The sequence below is a fragment of the Rhinolophus sinicus genome, linkage group LG03 (assembly GCF_036562045.2).
Source record: "Rhinolophus sinicus isolate RSC01 linkage group LG03, ASM3656204v1, whole genome shotgun sequence".
NCBI lineage: Eukaryota > Metazoa > Chordata > Mammalia > Chiroptera > Rhinolophidae > Rhinolophus > Rhinolophus sinicus.
The window spans coordinates 98,074,708-98,094,576 of NC_133753.1; the positions used below are offsets into that span (position 1 = coordinate 98,074,708).

General features: G+C 47.7%; 1 protein-coding gene across 1 annotated transcript; it reads left to right on the forward strand.

Moving 5' to 3' along the window:
• The first annotated feature begins 10,992 nt into the window (after window positions 1-10,992).
• Window positions 10,993-17,237, forward strand: CYP1A2 (cytochrome P450 family 1 subfamily A member 2). The gene is made up of 7 exons (XM_019751033.2): window positions 10,993-11,119; window positions 11,990-12,820; window positions 13,408-13,522; window positions 13,934-14,023; window positions 14,285-14,408; window positions 15,262-15,348; window positions 16,067-17,237. Exons 2-7 carry the CDS (start codon window positions 11,990-11,992, stop codon window positions 16,362-16,364), a joined length of 1,545 nt encoding a protein of 514 aa, XP_019606592.2. The 5' UTR covers window positions 10,993-11,119; the 3' UTR covers window positions 16,365-17,237.
• Window positions 17,238-19,869: the final 2,632 nt, after the last annotated feature.

The window sequence follows — 19,869 nt, forward strand, 5'->3', positions numbered from 1 at the left end:
CTGGAGAGACTGATACCAGAAGGAGAAGACCCAAGGAAACATGGGAAATCAAAGCAGAGCCTAGAGCTCTAGCTTCTTACTTCTAGGCCAGGGCTCTTGCCACCATGATTATTGTCCCAGACTACCAACAAAGCCCCAGGCGGCCAAAGGTAGACCGGCTCAGCCCCTGAGCCAGGGACCCCCACCCCCCACCCCGTACTCCTGGACAAGAGTCTGATGCACTGGGGTTACAGGAGGTGTTGCACTTCTCACCAAGCCCTGTCCCCACGGAACAGGATGGAGGGCGTCCTCAGGAGCACTGGGCAGAGAAACATACAGGAGGTGAGAGGACCTTGGCCGGGAGCTGAACAGCCAATCCTGGGTCAAAGTTTGCATGCCTTTGCGTGAGAAGCTCTTTAGCTGATTCCCTCACAATCAATACTAGGAACACAGAGGCAGGGGGCAGGGGGGAGCAGAGAGGGCCCTGGGCTGGAGGGATAGAGACAACCCCCCCAGAGTGATCAGGCTTAGTCTTCAGTCAGCACTGCTGAGGGCTATATGGCAGGGAGGTGGGGAGATAGCAAGACTCACAACAAACCTCTACCCCATGGTGGAGACAGGAGCCACACCCCAAACATAGCCTGTGCTGAATCTGGGAATGCTACAGTTGCTGTGAGAGGTGGGGGAGGAGGGCAGGTGAAGGGACTCTAGGCGAGTGAAGAACTGAAGAATCATGGAGTATGAAGAGTATGGGAAGGGCATGAACACAGGGACGGGATGTAACGAGAACAAAGCCTGGAAGTGGGAGGTGGGGTGAGGCAGTTTGAGAGGAGAGGGCTTTGAATGGACGTGGAGAACTGGGACTTGCCTCTCAATGTGTCTTTACCCCACCTAGCTACCCTCCATCCCACTCAAGATCTGAAATCTTCCCCTTTCCTATTGGTGCCCAAAGAGCCAGAGAGATTCAGTTTGTAGGATCCAGGGCGCAGATGGGACAGCCCCCCACCTCGCCCCCAGCTCCCTGGCTCTTGGCTGCTGTAGTTAGGGTGACAGCATTTTCCCAGGATAGTCTTGGTCTAAGCCTGTTGTTCTGGTGTAAGTATTAAAAGTACCCTCTTTCACTCTCAAAGTCCTGGCTTGGACAATAAGTTATATGATCACCCAGTGACAATGGCCATCTGAGGGGTTCTGTGTGCCCAGCATCTATTCTCTCTTCTAGCAACACCTCTTCAATTGTTCTTTGGGCACCACCCCACCCCTACTCTCATCCAATAGGTTTGGTGGAGCTGACAGCACCCCAGGCGACCAGGATGGTACATGACCCATGCCTGGATGATGAGAACGCTACAAGATTTTTTTCCAAAATTGTTGGAAAAGAGAGGTTCTCTTTCTGCCAGGGTAGCTAAGCTGATTAGAAAATAAGTCTGGGCTTACCAGTGTCCATTTTTTAAAGAAAGCATACCTCAGAATTATGCTATTCAGGGGAAAGAAATGGGGGTGATGAAGTGGGGAAGAGAGGGAAAGAACTGCTGACTCCTATATCCAGTTATTCCTGAAGCCGATGAAATCACCCATAGAATATCTCTGTTACATGAATCGATACCACCACCACCTCCCCTTCACCTCCTTCCCCATTTGTCCTTCTTCTTCCTCTCTTCCTCTTTCTTCCTCTTCCTCCTCCTCCGCCTCTTCTAGTAGGAGTTGGGTTTGGGGACTTGCAACTGAAAGAATTATAACCCAAACCTGCAGGCCAGAGAGGCTTGACTGGCGCGCTCTCTGAGTGATTGAACCTCGGCCCTTGAGAAGCCCTGGGCAGGTTGGCAGCCTAAGAAGTTACTCCTGTCCAATAGCTTCCTGCTGGTCTGCCCCTGTGCCCAAAATGCCACTGTCAGCAGGACTGTGGGAGGCTAATTTTATCTCCAGAGGACCCCATGGTGGTGTGGAGAGGTTGTTGGCTGGGGAGTGTCCAGAGAGAACTCATGTCTGAAGTGGGTTATCAGATAAGACTGTGTGACCTCACTGTGCTGGGAACAGGGCTCACCCTCCCACCCACTCCCCACCCTCCTCAGCAGTCTGCTGGAGGCTTCTTGGATGGGGAATGCCCAGGAAGACAGCAGCTGTGGCCAAGTTCCCGGTGCCCCACCTGCTCTCCCAGCTCTTAGCTGATGAAGGGACGGCAGTCCCTTCCCCAAGTTCAGGACAGGCCAACTTGAAGTTTTCAGGAGGAAGTTACAAGGAATCTCAGTGGCCTGTGAGACCCTTCCAGCTGTGGCTCCCATGGCCTGTCTGACCCCTCACCTGTTACTCTCCATTCCCCAGGCTCCCTCCTCATCAGGCACAAAAGCCCCCTTGATGTTCCTGAGACATTCCAGGCAAACTCCTGCCCGTGTCCGTCTGGTTCGGTGCCTGCAGGAAACAGAAGGCTCCCTGAAACTAGGCCATTGAGGAGAGTTTCATAAAGGGACCATTTACAAAGGTATGGTAAGCTTTAGGGAAGCCAACAAGGGACAATGTAGCACCCCAGGTTTAGAAACAGCAGGCTGGAAGTGGAGAGAGGAAGCAGCAGAAAACAACCCAGAGAAGGTGGCCATGGAGAGGATACAGAGAGGAGCTGTGGCCTTCGTAGCGAGTCGAAGCTAGCACACAAAGACCGTACAGGGCGAGAGCAGAGCCCTCTCTCACCTCACTCTATCCATGCCCCCAGATGTCCCCACTGGTCCGTCCACGGACTGAACCTACCTGGAAGCCAGAGAGCGAGAGGCCCATTATTGCAGCCCATGGAAGCCAAACCTCCTGGGCTGAGAGCAGAGAGGACAGGATGGGGCTGGAGAGGTCAGTGGATGGCACGCCTGCTCCGCAGTGACTGTGTCCTTGCTGCTGCTCCCCCTGGAAACTCTCTCTTCCCAGATCCTCACATTTCACCTTTTCAAGATGCTTCCTTGGCCATCGATGTAAAACTGTTCCCCTGGCTCATAGTCTCTACCCTCCCCTCGACTTGATTATTACCTGTAGCACCTACAAACTTCAAACACACTGTGTATCTTACTACATATGTTGTATGTGGTCTGTTTCCCTCAAGTAGAATGTAAGCGCCAGCAGAGTGGGGCCTTTTGTCTGTTTTCATCAATCCCTCATCAACAGTGAACAGGCACATTGTGGAGGCTGCATGAGTTAAATAAATTATTTACTTGTTAAATAAATGAATGGAAGCATGATAAACCCCCAATAGGAGCATACACCAGGTTTGAAGTGGCAGAGGCCCGGTGAATTCTGGGTCTTGGCAGGCATGGCACCAGGTCCAAGATGGTCAGCTGAATGGATCCCCCCAAATCAGATCCATTCTTCAGCACCCGCTAGGTGAGTGTTAGTCATTTTGCTGCTGGAAGACGGGCAATCAGACACAGTCCTGCCTGAAGAAGCTCATCCCAGCCTGGCCCAGCTCAGGCGTCCTGCCTTATGCTACCTTCACTTCTGCCCAGGGTCAGTGTCTGGGCTAGGCCACACAGCTGAGCACGTGGCCATGATCACCAGACGTCCCCAACCTCTCAATTTTAGGGCCTCCTGGTTCCTCTCAGCGGGCCACAGCTTCTCTCTCCACAATCTTGCCCCACTACAAAATCAGCAAGCAGCGGGTTTTGTAGCTGCTCTCAGCAGAGAGGGCTCTGTGGGCCTGGGACCAGAGACCTCTCTGGGTTGGTGGGGAGGAGGGCTGTAAAGATGCAGACCCAGGCACACTGCCCAGAGAAGGGTTGGTGGGGGGTAGCCCAGAGGTTCTGGACTGACCCTAAATAGAGGGCAGTACAGATGAAGGAGACCCTTTTCCTTTTTCTCTTTTTCCTTTTTTCTTAGTATCAAATGGGATTAACTTACACCCATATTATAGATCAGAATTTGACTAATGCTGCTCCGGTTGGCAGTTGCCTTTATTGCTGGGGAAATGTTTGCCAAGCCAGTGTATTGTGAAAGCAGGCCTGCAGGGAAATGCTGACCTCCCGAAGGGCATACTCAGGGGCACGCTAACTTCCAAGTTAGTGATGTCCTTTTGTATATAAACACAGTTTTGCTGATAATGATGTTTTCTGTATTCTCATCAAAACAGGGCCTCTGAGGCCTCTGCTTTGTCAGCCAAATACTCCGGGAGGTGCTTCCCCAGTCTCTGCCTGGGAGGTAGTGTCATTCAGACCTATCAAGGCACAGCCTGGCTGTCCCACCAGCCAGTGACGGGCCACTCAACAAACTCATCAACAGGGATCCTTTCCCAACTGCTCCACCACTTGTAGACACTGAATAGCCATTCCTCTCACCTTGACTTTTCCTTCTTCCCAGCACTCTATGCCCGCCCCAATTTTGTCCAGGTATCCTCCATCTGCCTCTCCAGGGCTATGTGCATTGTGGGGATGTTGACCCCAGGCCCCCAGTCTCAGGGAATGTGTCCTGGATGGTGTGAACCAGTCACTGTGGGTCTAGTTGCCCTGCTGGTGATTGGATTAAACACGGCTCTATGGCATGATTCTGGCCAATGATACGTAGGAAAGGTGTGCTCACTCTTAAAAGGGATATATGGCATGCAATGCACCCTTGTTCCTCTGGCCCTTGTCATGTCTGGATGTGATGGCTAGAACTGCAGCAGCCATCTTGTCCCCATAGGAGAGCCAGCCTGAGGAAAAGGCTGACATTGACGCTGGAGCAGAAATTTGCAAAGAACCAGTTTGTTATTCAGGGTCCTTGCAAGAAACAGGATCCATTCAAACTGGTCCCTGAGGAGTTTAATAAGAGGACTATTTACAAAGGTACGGGAAGGCTATAGAGAAACCAACATAGAACAGTGTGGTTCCACGTGACTAGTAACAGAGAGGAGTCCTCACTGTCTTGGGCTTGAAGGGGCAAGAGGAAGGAGCTGTCTCCGGAACCCGGAAAGAGGGAGACTCTAAGGAGAGGAGAGCTGCCTGGCAGAAGCTGTGGCCTACCATGGTGACTTTGCAGGGAGGTCTGGAGAAAAAATACCCCCCCCTCACTCTCCTCCCACCTTCCCATCTCATGCAATGCCTTCCGTTGACTGAACTCAACAAGACGCCAGAGGGTGAGGGAGCCCACCGACAGTGAGCAGAGGTCAGCCTCTCAGTGCACAAAGCAGGGCGAGGAGCAGGGCTGTGTGCTGGTGGGGGATTAGATCTGGAGGACAAAGGGTTTTCAGCACGACTTAGGTCTGCAGTTTTCTTATCCACATGTTTGCCTGCTTGTTGTCAGTCTCTTCCTACCAACAACCCATAAGCCCAGTCTTACCATGAGAGAAAGCTGTGGGACATCCTACAGCATACCTGACCAGCACTCCCGAAAACTGTCAGAGTCCTCAAAAGCAAAGATAGTGTGAGACACATTATCCAAAGGGCCTAAGGAGACATGATAACTTAATGCGAGATGCTGTCCTCCTCAATGGGGCCCTAGGACGGGGAAGGACAGTAGGTAGGAATCAAGGAAACCTGAACAAAGTGTGACTTTAGTTAATTAGAGTGTGTGTGTGTGTGTGTGTGTGTGTGTGTGTATGAGAGAGAGAGAGAGAGAGAGAGCGAGAGAGGGGGAGAGAGAGAGATAGAGAGACCAAGAGAGAGGGAGAGAGAGAGATTGAGAGAGACTGAGAGAGAGCAAGAGAGGGAGAGAGAGACAGAGAGAGAGAGAGAGAGAGAGTTAGTTTGATGTGGTCTCATTTGTTTATTTTTTCTTTTGTTTTCCTTGCCAGAGGAGACATATACAAAAGGGAGACAGAGAGGGAGAGAAAGTCAATTTCTAAAAATTTATATTTATTTTTCAATTACCATTGACATACAATATTATATTAGTTTCAGGTGTACAACACAGTGATTAGACATTTCCATACCTTATGAGTCTGGTACCCACCTGGCACCTTACATAGTTATTACCATATTATTGACCATATTCCCTGTGCTGTACTTTACATCCCTGTGACTATTTTGTAACTACCAATTTGTACTTCTTAATCCCTTCACCTTTTCCATCCTGCCCCCTAACCCTCCCTCCCCTCTGGCACCCATCAACTTGTTCTCTGTATCTATGAGTGTGTTTCTATTTTGTTTGTTCATTTATTGTGTTTTTTTAGATTCAACATGTAAGTGAAATCATATGGTATTTGTCGTTCTCTGACTTACTTCACTTATTATAATACCCTTTAGGTCCATCCATGTTGTTGCAAATGGCAAGATTTCATTCTTTTTTATGGCTGTGGAATATTCCATTGTGTGTGTGTATATATATATATATGTATGTATATATGTATACATGTATACATATACCAATATATATACATATATATGTGTATGTATGTATATACCACATCTTCTTTATCCATTTATCCATCGATGGACACTTAGGTTGCTTACATATCTTGGTTATTGCAAATAGTGCTGCCATGAACATAGGGGTCTTTTTGAATTAGTGATTTGGATTTTTTTCAGATATTCAGAAGTGGGATTGCTGGGTCATATGGTAGTTCTATTTTTTATTTTTTGAGGAACCTCCAAACTGTTTTCCATAGTGACTGCACTAATCTGCAATCCCACCAACAGTGCACAAGGGTTCCCTTTTCTCCACATCCTCACCAGCACTTGTTGTTTGTTGATTTATTGATGATGCCATTTTGACTGGGGTGAGGTGGTATCTCATTGTGGATTTTATTTGCATTTCTCTGATGGTTAGTGCGGGTGAGATTAGTGATCTTTTCATATGTCTGTTGGCCATCTGTAGGACCTCTTTGGAGAAATGTCTATTCAGGTCCTCTGCCCATTTTTTAAACAGATTGTTTGGTTTTTCGGTGGTGAGTTGTATGAGTTCCTTGTATTTTTTGGATATTAATCCCTTATCAGATGTATCATTAGTGAATATCTTCTCCCATTCAGTAGGCTGTCTTTTTGTTTTGTTGATGGTTTCCTTCGCTATGTAAAAACTAGTTTGATGGAGTCTCATTTGTTTACTTTTTCTTTTGTTCCCCTTGCCTGAGAAGACATAGCGAAAAATATATTACTACGAGGGTTGTCAAGGCAGTTTTCTGTAAAACTCAGCCTAACTTCACACTTGGCCTTCTTTACTGGGTCACCTGCACCTGGTGGAGGTACAGACAGAAGAGCGTTCGTTCCTCTCCTCCGCTCCAAGGTCAAATGCTCCATGCGGCACCACCAGGTTCCTGACCTTGACCACTGACATCATACAGGGGCTCACATGGTTTTCTCAGTTTCAGGAATTAGAAGCCCGGTCCAATCTAAATCAAAATTTCCCTCTCACATCCAACTTAAAGTTTTTCCCCATCCTCCTCTCAGACCTGGTCCAGGGGGAAGGGGAGAAGCAGCCTCTGTTTCCTCACTCCATGCTGGTCCTGCCTTTGCTGGCCTGTGCCCCAGGGAGGGGAAAGGGAGGGTGCTGGAAGAGGAACCAATCTCTTTTTATTTGCCTGGTGCTGTTTATTTTCTCTCGGCTAAGGTGGCCCTCGTGTGCAGTAGGTGCTCCTCTCTCTGCTGGCTTTCCATCGAGAGCCAAGGTGTCCTCCACATCACACGGTCCTAAAGCAACTGCTGGACTCCGTGGTTGACCTCATGCCTGCCCCCAGCTCGTTCCCACAGGGCATGCCCTAGAGCCTGTCATTGCTGGGCTCCCCTCCCTCCTCTGCAGCAAAGTCCACTTCCCTTCAACATGTCCACCTGGCCCTCAGGAGACTCACATCCTGGTAAGGTACCCAGCTCTGACCAGGCAGGCCGCCCTCCACTGCCCCCGCCATTGCGTCCTGCTCCACTCAGTTTCTGTGTCCACATACTTCCCCCAGGTCCAGGGATAGGTGTCAGGCAGATTCATGACGTTGTAGTCCAGAGTACAATCTTCCAAAGGTTGGAGTCCCAGCTCTAATGTAGTACTAGGTGACCTAAAACAAATTACACAACTTATTTGTGCCTCTATTAGCTTGTTGCAATGTGAGAATAGTGTTAATTTCTATCCCGTAGGATCACTGAGAATGTTTTTTGTTATTATAATGCGTATAAAGCCCTTAGAACGACGCCGGGCCCATAAGTGTCCAGTGCTATAAAATGTGTGATAAATGCACAAATGCCACAGTCTCCCTCACCATCCTCCCTCCCACTTGGACTCAGGGCTGGGGAGCCCCCTTCTGCAGGTATCCCATGCTTACAGTTTGGGTCTCCTGGGACTCCCTTCACTTGGCTTTGTGAGATGGGGTGGGGGTCCTCTTTTCTTCCCCAGAGGGAGGAGAGAACCACTGTGGGACCCCTTACCAAGCAACAGCCCTCTACCTTAACGCTCTCTTTCATATAATGAACACCCACATGCCTTCACGAAGGTTTGTGGATAGCTGGAATTTGTTACATCTTCTTTCTCTCTCTCCTCTCTATATAGATACACAGATGTATGTTTATTTTTCAGCAGAACCCTTAAAACTAAGTTGTGGAAATCATGACACTTTACCTCCAAACACTACAGCATTAATCTCCTAAGAATATCTCCTAAAATATTGTCCCACATAACTGTGGTACTATGTTCACACCTAAGAAAATTAGTATTAATTCCATAATATCACATCATCCCCATTCCTTGTTCATGTGTCTTCAATTGTCCCAAAAGTCTCTTTTTATAGCTTAATTTTTTTTTTAACCAAAAATAGTGCCTGGCAGGTGCTACGTATTTATTGAATAAATGAATAATGCAAGGGACAAGCACTTCTCTTCAATGGTTGGTGGTACCTGCTGGCTTAGGAAAACAAAATGCAGGGGGAAAAGCAAAATCTCTTTGCTTTTCAAAGGGATTATATATTATTTCTCATACAACTGAAGCACACAGTAATAACTACAATAACCTTACTGAACATCTACTTAGTGTTCCATGTGTAAAATTCTGTTCTAGGTGCATTACATATTAGTTAAGCCTCACGATAATCTTCATATATCACTTAAACCTCAATACCTGTATAATAGATAATAAGGAATTATTACTCACACTGTGGGGACAGAGCCAGGAGTGCAATTTCCAGGCTCTCGGCCTCATGTGGAAAGGTGCTGGCTCAGGTAGTAGATGGCCGTCAGCTGTGGCTAGTTGGCCATCAGCTGTAACCAGTGAGCCACTGCCCACTAATATAACTCCCATGGCTACGCTAGTAAAAAATGGGGGCTAGCAAAAAGATGGTGGCTGAGCTAGCAAGAGCGGATTGCGGAGAGGCAGATTGCAGCTAGCAAGTAAGGTTGGTTGGCAGAGAGAAGTGAACGGCAGGTTGCGGATCATGTGGCTCCTGCTCCCTGGGTCTCCAATCCAGCCGCCAGCGAGAATATAGTAGTATGACTCCCCTATCTGTGGCTCCGTGGGTGGTCCTTTTTGGCCTCACCATGTCCTGTGTTCTTATGTGGGGAGCGGGACAGAGATCCCGCATGACACCCTGCATGACACACACTATACAGAAAAGGAAATTGAGGTTTAGAAGGATAATTTGTCTTGGAAGATCCAGGATTAAAAACTGTGTCTGTCCAATTTCAGACTTTGTTCTCTCTACAATTATAAAGTACCTTTTAATAAACCAAAGCATTAAACCAAAATGAAGATAATGAGTACTTGAGTTACTCAAGAGAGCACTCTTAATTTTTTTTTTTTAATTGGAGAATTGTGGGGACAGAGTCGCAGAGAGCAATTTCCAGGCTCTCGACCTCACGTAGAAAGTGCTGGCTCAGATAGTAGACGGCCATCACATGTGATTAGACGGCCATCAGCTATAACCAGTTGGCCATTACCACTAATATAACTGCCGTGGCTACGCCGGCAGGTGGGTTGGCAGAGAAGCAGACAGTGGATTGCACATCGTGTGGCTCCTGTTTCCTGTGTCTCCAGCCCAGCTGCCAGCGAGACTGTAGTGGTATGACACCCCCATCTATGTCTCCGCGGTGTTCCTTTTTGGCCTCGCCATGTCCTGTGTTCTTATGCGGGGGGCGGCACCAGAGATCCTGCATGACAGGAATATTGGGGAACAGTGTGTTTCTCCAGGGCCCATCAGATCCAAGTCATTGTCCTTCAATCTAGTTGTGGAGGGCGCAGCTCAGCTCCAAGTCCAGTTGCCGTTTTCAATCTTTAGTTGCAGGGGGTGCAGCCCACCATCTCATTGAAACGGCAACCTTGTGAAGAGCATGGGCTCTAACCAACTGAGCCATGTGGCCGCCCCTCTGGCAGCTCAGCAGCAGCTCATTGTCTTCAATCTAGTCGTGGGGGGCTCAGCTCACTGACTCATGTGGGAATCGAACCTGAAACCCTGTTGTTCAGAGCTTGCACTCTAACCAACTGAGCCATCCAGCCGCCCTTAATTTTTTATTTTTTTAAATTCAGCATCCAATCAAGGTTCATATATTGCATTTGGTTATGTCTCTTTAGTCTCTTTGGTCTAGAAAATATCCTTGTCTCTTTTTTATCTATTTATTTTTAATGATATTGACCATTTGAAAGAGTGTGAACCAGTTGCCAGGAGGAGCTGCCCGCAGCGTGCATTCTCATTCACTTTCACCACCTCTCACAGGAGGGAGGAGGCGAGGGGGTCTCTCTTTAGAATGCAGGATCCTCGTCATCTCTGGGCTTAAGATGACCTTGGGCTGAAATTCAGAGGTGGCTGGAACACTCCCTTCCCTTCTGTGGTTTTGTAGGCTATTGGAGAAGCACTGCAGCACCCTCCTGGGGAGGAGCAGTGAGCCTCCTGCTGGGCCTGAGAGCCCAGTCAGGGCTTCCCCACAGGTACAGTGGGAAAGAAGGCTGGGCGAGCCCACAGGCCCGTCACCCCTGCACCCTGCCTTGCTGCTGAGAGAAATAGCAACCCCCCAACCCTGAACATGAAAGGAGGTGAGCACTCCTCCGCAAGGTCACAGCACCTATCCCAGCAGAGCTGCCCCTGGGCCTGGGTGGTAGGAGGAGCCCAGGGATCATGGCCCAAGTCCAAGGATTGATCCCTCCAGTTGTAATCAGTGACTTAAATATCAAGTGACCTAGACAGGTAGGTCAACAAGATAGGAGTGCTGTTTATAAAGGGCACCCTACCTGGAGCTGGGAGGTCTGTACCAGCCCCTACAACCCTGCCGATCTGAAGCACCTGCATCCACAGGTACCTTTCTTGGGCCCATTCCCAGTCCCTGGGAAATGGTAGGATCCCCACCATGTATCTTGGGAACCAGTGAAGATGGAGGGACTGGGGGACACTAGGTCAGGTGTAGGAGGCCTGAGTCCTAGTCCTTGCAGCCCAGCTCCAGAGCTCAGTTTCTCCATTTTTAAATGAGCATCTTGGACTGGGCCATCTCTAAGGACACTTGGTATGATTGGAGTGGAGAGATGGAAAGGGTTGCCCTCAGCACAGGGCAGATCTGGCCGTTGCTGCAGCCCAACTTCAGACTCCAAGGCTGTGGGGAGTGCGGGGGTGGGGGGGACAGGCATCCTCAGAGTTGGAGGTGCCTTTCTTGATCTTGATAAAGAATTCCCTGGGAAAGGGGCATCATGAGCCATTTGCATGAGCCCTGTGACCTTGGTCCCCTCAGTGCAGCTCCCTGTTCCCTGAATAGGAGGAGATATCGGCAGGAAGCCAGCACTGATGGGGACCATTTGGCACAATGCCCAGCATACACCCTGCATTAGGGGCTTACAGAGATGCTTCCCCATTTTGAAGTGGTCACTAGCCTCCACTCCAGCCTCAGAATTGGAAACTGAGGTGATGAGCCAAAGGGAGGGCCAGGACTGGGAGTTCAGACACTCAAGTTGAAAATCGCATGGCCCCTGTCCAGCCCTCAGATTCTGTGATGCACTAGGGTGAGCTCCTGGGACGTGGGATCCACGGTGCATGGAACTTAGACTTTCTGGTGCCCCGCAGAGAGCCAAGCACAGAACATGTGCCAGTGTTTACTGAATGAGTGAGTGAGTGAGTGAGTGAATGGCTCCATCTCCACCCTGCTTCCTCTTTCCTCTCCGCCTATGGTTGGTACAGATGGCATTGTCCCAGCCCAGTTCCTTCTCAGCTACCGAGCTTCTCCTGGCCTCTGCCATCTTCTGCCTGGTATTCTGGGTGGTCCGGGCCTGGCGGCCTCGGGTCCCCAAAGGCCTAAAGAGTCCACCAGGGCCCTGGGGCTGGCCCCTGCTCGGGCACATGCTGACCTTGGGGAAGAGCCCACACCTGGTGCTGTCACGGCTGAGCCAGCGTTATGGGGACGTGCTGGAGATCCGCGTTGGCTGCACACCTGTGCTGGTGCTCAGCGGCCTGGACACCATCCGGCAGGCCCTGGTGCGGCAGAGCGATGATTTCAAGGGCCGGCCTGACTTCTACAGCTTCACCCTGGTCTCTGATGGCAACAGCATGACCTTCAACCCAGACTCTGGACCAGTGTGGGCTGCCCGCCGGCGCCTGGCCCAGAATGCCCTCAAGAGTTTCTCCATCGCCTCAGACCCGGCTTCCATGTCCTCCTGCTACCTGGAGGAGCATGTGAGCAAGGAGGCTGAAGCCCTCATTGCCAAGTTCCAGGAGCTGATGGTAGAGGCTGGGCGCTTCGACCCCTACGACCAGGTGGTGGTGTCAGTGGCCAAAGTCATTGGTGCCATGTGCTTTGGGCAGCACTTTCCCCAGAGCAGTGAAGAGATGCTCAGCCTTGTGAAGAACAGTCAGGATTTTGTGGAGTCCGCCTCCTCTACGAACCCCGTGGACTTCTTCCCCATCCTGCGATACCTGCCCAACCCCACCCTGCAGAGGTTCAAGGCCTTCAACCAGCGGTTTGTGCGCTTCCTGCAGAAAATAGTCCAGGAGCACTACCAGGGCTTTGTCAAGGTGAGCCCAGCATGCAGGTGGGGAGGGGGCACCCTGAAGAGCCTGGGGTGGCCCCTCTCACCCAACTCCAAAAGAACCCCAGAGCTGATGAGCTGCCGAGGGCTGGGAAGGCTTTGGGACACCTTGGAGCAGCTGTGTGACCTGAAGCCAACCCCTCTCCCTGTGTGGCCTCGGTTTCCTCATCCCCATAGCCTCCTTCTCAGAGCATCTGAAAGCCTCAGAGAGATAAGGCTGTGTGTGGGGCCCTGGCAGAACCCTGCCATGTGGGGGGCTGTTACTGTGTGTGAGAAGGCTTTTGTTGCTTAGGAACCTGCACCCTGAAAGAGATTAATCTCCAGCTCAGGTGTCACTTTGCTTCGCTGTACTCACACTAACACCCCCCCCTTTGATATTAGACCCCTGGGGTTACTGGGAGGAAGGGTCAATGAGGCAGGAAATGATACTTTAAGCCCTCCCCTGGGCTGCTACCAGCTCCTGCTGCAGCAAAGCCCACTGCCTGGAGGCGTGGCGGGTACGGGATGGGGTGGGGTTGAGGTGCTGCCTTTGGTCCTGGAAGTGCTGGCTGCTACCAAGCGTCTGCCCCCCAGGACAGTGTTCAGGACATCACCGGTGCCCTGTTCCAGCACTGCGAGAAGGACTCCAGCGGTGGCCTCGTCCCCCATGAGAAGATTGTCAACCTTATCAATGACATCTTTGGGGCCGGTAGGAAACAGGCCGCAGCCCCTCCAGCCATCAGTGCCTGCCATTTACCCACAGAACTGCCCAGGCCCAAGTCCGTCAGATAATTTGCCTCCAAACACCAGACAGTACAGAACACGGAAACCTGCCCAGGTTCAGGGTTTGAACCCAGGCTGTGCCAACTCAGCCAAGTCCCTCTCATCCTTGGGGCCTCAGTTTCCCCATCTGAACAATAAAGGGCTCTCTGGCCTATAAGTCTAAGCCCCTGTAGTTCCAGCAGCTAATTATGAAACCAGTGACTCAAGTTGGGGGGTGGGGGTGGGAATGAGGGAGGCAGAGAAAGACAATGCTTGATATGTACGTGGTGGGTGCTTGGTAAATGTTGGTTTCTTGTTCCTGTTTTCCTTCCTTCCTCACCTTGCCCATGCTGCCTAGGATTTGACACAGTCACAACAGCCATCTCCTGGAGCCTTATGTACCTTGTTACAAATCCTGAGATGCAGAGAAAGATCCAGGAGGAACTGGGTATGTAGAGAGAAGCCTGGGGGCCCCAGGCCATTTGTTCAATCTATATATAGCTCTTATATACCTACTATGTGCAAGCCCTGGGCATACAATTGTGTCCACCCTTGTCTAGAAGATGCTGGGAGAGGGTTGGTGGGTCTCAGACATGTAAATAGACGTAGAGTGACACGACATAGAGTGACATTTGGGATAATAAGGGACGCAGATACCATGGAGCAGGCAGGCAGCCCGTAAGCCCTGTCTGTCTTCTGTGCTCTGCAGACACAGTGATTGGCAGGGCACGGCAGCCCCGGCTCTCAGACAGACCCCAGCTGCCCTATCTGGAGGCCTTCATCCTGGAGACCTTCCGACACTCCTCCTTTGTCCCCTTCACCATCCCCCACAGGTGAGTCCTACCTATTGTGCCCTCCCTCTCCTCATCCTCACCATGGTTTCTCCTCCAAGCATCTCAGTTCTCGCCCTGCTTCAGCACCTGCTTCCTGACCATGACACCATGTTCCTCACAGACCCTCGGCCTCTAGTCTGCCCCTATTCAGTCCAAATATGACCAAACTCCCCAGTTCCCAGGAGAAAGTCACACTCCTGATCTCAGCTCACATTCCCCACTACAAGTGCTCTCACCGCGGCCAGGCTGACCTCACCCTTCCTCACAAGCGTGAGCCAGCCAGACTCCAACCTCGCTTTTACTGGACCTTCTGCTTCGAGTGCCTTCTAACCTCTTCTCTGGCTAACCAGAATCCTATCCCTGCCCGAGATCAATCCTGACACAAACTTCTCCCCTAGGAGCCTTTCTTGACTCATCCAGCTGGCACAGCTCATTTCGGATATCTTGTAGGACTTACAATCATTTGTCCCTGATTATATCCTGGGATTTTAACAATGTCAGGAGAGTTTAGTGCACACTTCCTCTGCCCATGTGCTGGTCTAGTTATTCCCAGAGTAAGAGGCCTAACTCCTCGACCATGCTGGGCATTCCCCAGGCTCCTGAAGATGGCCAAGTACACAGCTGGGCACAAACAGAAGTGTCGTAAACACTTGTTTAGGCTGAAGAACAGGAGCCAAGGAAGGGGAAGGATCATTTCCCCCTTCCCTCCTCCTGCCATGTCCTCCCTGTGGAGGACATGGAGACCGTGGTGGGCAGGCTGTTGGGGTGGGGTGGGTGTAGGAGCAAGAAGCTCCCAGAGCCAGGCCCCAGTTTTCCAGCCTCTGAGTCTGACAGAGCCCTCTTCCCTCCACAGCACAACAAGGGACACAACACTGAATGGCTTCTACATTCCCAAGGAGCGCTGCGTCTTCGTAAATCAGTGGCATGTCAATCATGACCGGTAAGTCCGCCCCCCCACTAACAAGCGTGTGAAGGTCAGCAGTTGGGAAGGACTGGCTGCTCCTCTAGAAACTGGTTGTGTCATGTAACAAAGGAATAGTGCCTCGATTGCTACAGAACCTTCTCTAAGTGACAAAATTTAGGTTCATGTTTCTCAAACTTTACAGCGCATAAGAATTAACCAGGGGAAAGACAAAAAAAAAAAAAAAAAAGCATTAACCAGGAAGTTGGTTGTGGATTTTAGCACCTCACCCCCCAAGCTTCCACTTTGGTAGCTAAGGTGGAGTACTCAGATGATTTGCTGCGGATGGCCTAGGAACCTCTCTTTGGAAAACCCTTCTTTAGTCTATGGGTAGGGGGACCACATCATTTACCATCCAAACAGGGGCACTTCTGAGTGTGGGATGCTGTCAGTAATTACTCTAAAACAATAAGCATAAACCAAGATACACTATGGATTCCCCTTGTATACTAATGAGAAGGAAGATAATTTAATATTAAAAAGCACTATTTTCAAGGCTGATCATTTTAGAAAGAGCTATATAAAAGAAATAAGCCCTCAAGTATAGTTTGGTCCCTTTCCCCACTCTCCTTTCATTGCTCTTGATCTATTCTAACACTTGTGATATCAACAGAAGTCTGTTCAGAAGCCTCCCTCCAGGCCTTTCCTCCCAGAGCCTCCCAGCCCAGACATCCCAGTTCCTCTGTTCCTCTTGCAGGAAGCTGTGGGAGGACCCATTTGAGTTCCGGCCGGAGCGATTCCTCACTGCTGATGGGACTGCCATCAACAAGACCTTGAGTGAGAAAGTGATTCTCTTTGGCCTGGGCAAGCGCCGGTGCATAGGGGAGGTGCTGGCCAAATCGGAGATCTTCCTTTTCCTGGCCATCCTGCTACAGCAGCTGGAGTTCAGTGTGCCACCGGGTGTGAAAGTGGACCTAACCCCCATCTACGGGCTGACCATGAAGCATGCCCACTGTGAGCATGTCCAGGCACGGCTACGCTTCTCTGTCAAGTGAAGAAGGCACCAGCATGCTGATGCAGAAGGAAGGATAGGGGTCACCATGGGCCTCAGCCTTTTTTTTCCTTTCTTTATTTCTTTCAGTAATGCCTTTATTGAAATATAATTCATGCAGGAGAAGAGAATTTTTCCCATTTTCCCTTCTAGATTCTTTGGCTGGCCTAAAATTAAGTTGACATAAGACAGATTAAGAGGAAAAAAACAAATTTAATTTTGTACATACAGAAGGCCATAGAAATATGAGACTCAAAGAAATGACTGATGCAGGCTGCTTTTATACTTTTAAAACAAATAAACAATTATTTGTGAAGATTTGACAAAACAAAGGAGTTTGGGCTTCAGGTAGCAAATTAATGAAGAAGTAACAAAGTTTGTTTATATAGCCTTCTGGGCCTTGAATTCCCTGTCTCAGGTGACAAGTATGCCTGATATAGGAAGGAAATCTTCACATAGGGGATTTTTTATTTCCTGCTTTCAGGGGGACAAAAAAGGGGTAGAGAGTTCTTCTTGGACCAGCTCTTTCTTAAGTAACTTTAATTCAAAATCATCAATATGCTGAACTGGCATATTTGGGGTCTTATTTTGCTCCCCCTTATTCATATAACATACAATTCACCTCCTTAAAGTGTACAACCCATGGCTTTCAGTATATTTACAGAGTTGTGCTATCACACAACAATCACCTTTAGAACCTTTTCATCACCCAAGAAAGAAGCCCATATCCATTAACAGTCACTGCCCATTTCGCCTTAACCCACCTTCCCTGCCCTACCAGCCCCAGGCAGTTACTAATTTTCTTTCTGTCTCTGTAGATTCGGCTACTCTGGACATTTCATATAAGTGCAATTATACAATATGTGGTCTTTTGTGACTGGCTTCTTCACTTAGCATGTTTTCAAGGTTCATCCATGTTGTAGCATGAATGGTTTTTTGAGTCCTGAGACTAGGCCCAGTCATTGATGGGTACATCTTTCCCTCTTTTCTCTTTTCCTGTATGAGTCAAGTCTTTCAACACTTAAAGAGAACAGGGAGGAAGGGGCCCAGCCTTGAGGGCCAAACTCAGATGGGTGAATGGGGATCCCTCATGTCTCATCCTCAAAAGGTAGAGCATCTGACTCCCCACAAGGCCCTGATTTGTTCATCCTCAGCTAGGAGAAGATAAACTCCCCAGAAATACTTAGATTACCTGCAAAAGCCCCAGGTCTCATCAAAGAGCACTATCAAAAGAGTGAAAAGATAAGCCACAAAATGGGAGAAAACATTTGCAATTCATATATCTAATAAAGGATTAATATCCAGAATATAATTAGGAACGCCTACAACTCAACAACAACAAAAAAACACAATTCAAAACTCAGAAAAAGACTTGAATAGACAGTTCTGTAAAAAAGATACGCAAATGGACACAGACGCTAAAAGATGCTTAACATCATTGGTTAATAGAAAAATGCAAATCAAAACCACAATGAGATACCATTTCATACCTACTGGAATAACAATTTTAAAAAGCTAGATGGTTATAAATATGTAAGCCTCATGGTAACCACAAAGCAAAAACTATAGTAGATGCACGAAAGACAAAGAAAAAGGAATCCAAACATACCATTATAGAAAATCATTATATCACAAAGGAAGAGGGCAAGAGAAAAAGAAAGGAACAGAAGGACTACAAAGCAATTTGCAAAATGACAATAAATACATACTTATCAATAATTACTTTGGATATAAATGGACTAAATTCTCCAATCAAAAAACAGAGTGGCTGAACGGATTTTTTTTAAAAAGGGCCATCCATAAGCTGCCTACAAGAGACTAACTTCAGCTACAAGGACATACAGACTGAAAGAGAAAGAATGGAAAACATATTCCATGCAAATGGAAACCAAAAGAAAGCTGGGGTAGATATACTTACATCAGACAAAAATAGACTTTAAAACAAAGACTGTAATAAGAGACAAAGAAGGTCATTACAGAATGATAGTCAATTCGACAAGAGGATATAACATTCATAAGTATTTATTCACCCAACACAGGAACACCTAAATATATAAAGCAAATATTAACAGACCTAAAGAAAGAAATAGACAGCAATACAATAATAGTAGGGAAATTTAATACTCCACTGTCATCAATGGATAGATCATCCAGACAGAAAATTAATGTGGAAACATTGGCCTTAAATGACACATTAGACTAGATAGCCTTAACAGATATATACAGAACATTTGATCCAAAAGCAACAGAACACACATTCTTCTCAAGTACACCTGGAACATTCTCCAGGATAGATCACATGTTAGGCCACAAAACAAATCTTAATAATTTTAAGAAAACTGAAATCATATCAAACATCTTTTCTGACCACAATAGTATGAGAAAATAAATCAATTGCAAGAAGGAAACTGGAAAATTCACAGATATGTGGAAATTAAACAATGTGCTACTGAGCAACAAGTGGATCAAAAAAGAAATTGAAAAAATACCTTGAGACAAATGAAAATGGAAATACAACATACCAACGCAGAAGCAGTTCTAAGAGGGAAGTTCATAGCAATAAATGACTACCTCAAGAAACAAGAAAATCTCAAGGAAACAACCTAACTTTATATCTCAAGGAACAAGAAAAAGAAGAACAAATGAAGCTCAAAAGTAGTAGAAGGAAGGAAATAATATAGATCAGAACGGAAATAAGTGAAATAGAGACTAAAAACACAGTAGAAAAGATCAATGAAACTAAGAGCTGGTTCTTTGAAATGATATTACAAATAAAATTGACAAATTTTTAGCTAGACTCACCAAGCAGATAAATAAATAAAATTAGAAATGAAAGAGGGGACAGTACAACTGATAACCCAGAAATGCAAAGGATTATAAAGAGAGCGCTATGAACAACTGGATGCCAACAAGTTGGATAACCTGGAAGAAATGGATAAATTCCTAGAAACATAAAACCTACAAGACTGAATCATGAAGAAACAGAAAATCTGAACAGACCAATTATTAGTAAGAAGATTGAATCAGTAATCAAAGACCTCCCAAAAAACAAAAGTCCAGGACCAGACAGCTTCACTGGTGAAGTCTACCAAACATTCAAAGAAGAATCAATACCAATCCTTCTCAAACTCTTCCAAAAAAATAGAAGAGGAAAGAATACTTCCAATTCATTTTATGAGGCCAGCATTACTCTGATATCAAAACCAGGCAAAAACCCCACAAGAAAAGAAAACAACAGGCCAACATCCCTGATGAACATAGATTTAAAAATCCTCAATAAAGTATTAACAAACCAAATTCAACAACACATTAAAAGGATCGTAGACCATGATCAAGTTGGATTTCTTCCAGGGATGTGAGGATGCTTCAACATCTGCAAACCAATCAATGTGACACACCACATTAACAAAACGATCATCTCAATAGATGCAGAAAAGGCATTTAACAAAATTCAACATTCATTTATTATAAAAACTCAGCACAGTGCAAATAGAGGGAACGTATTTCAA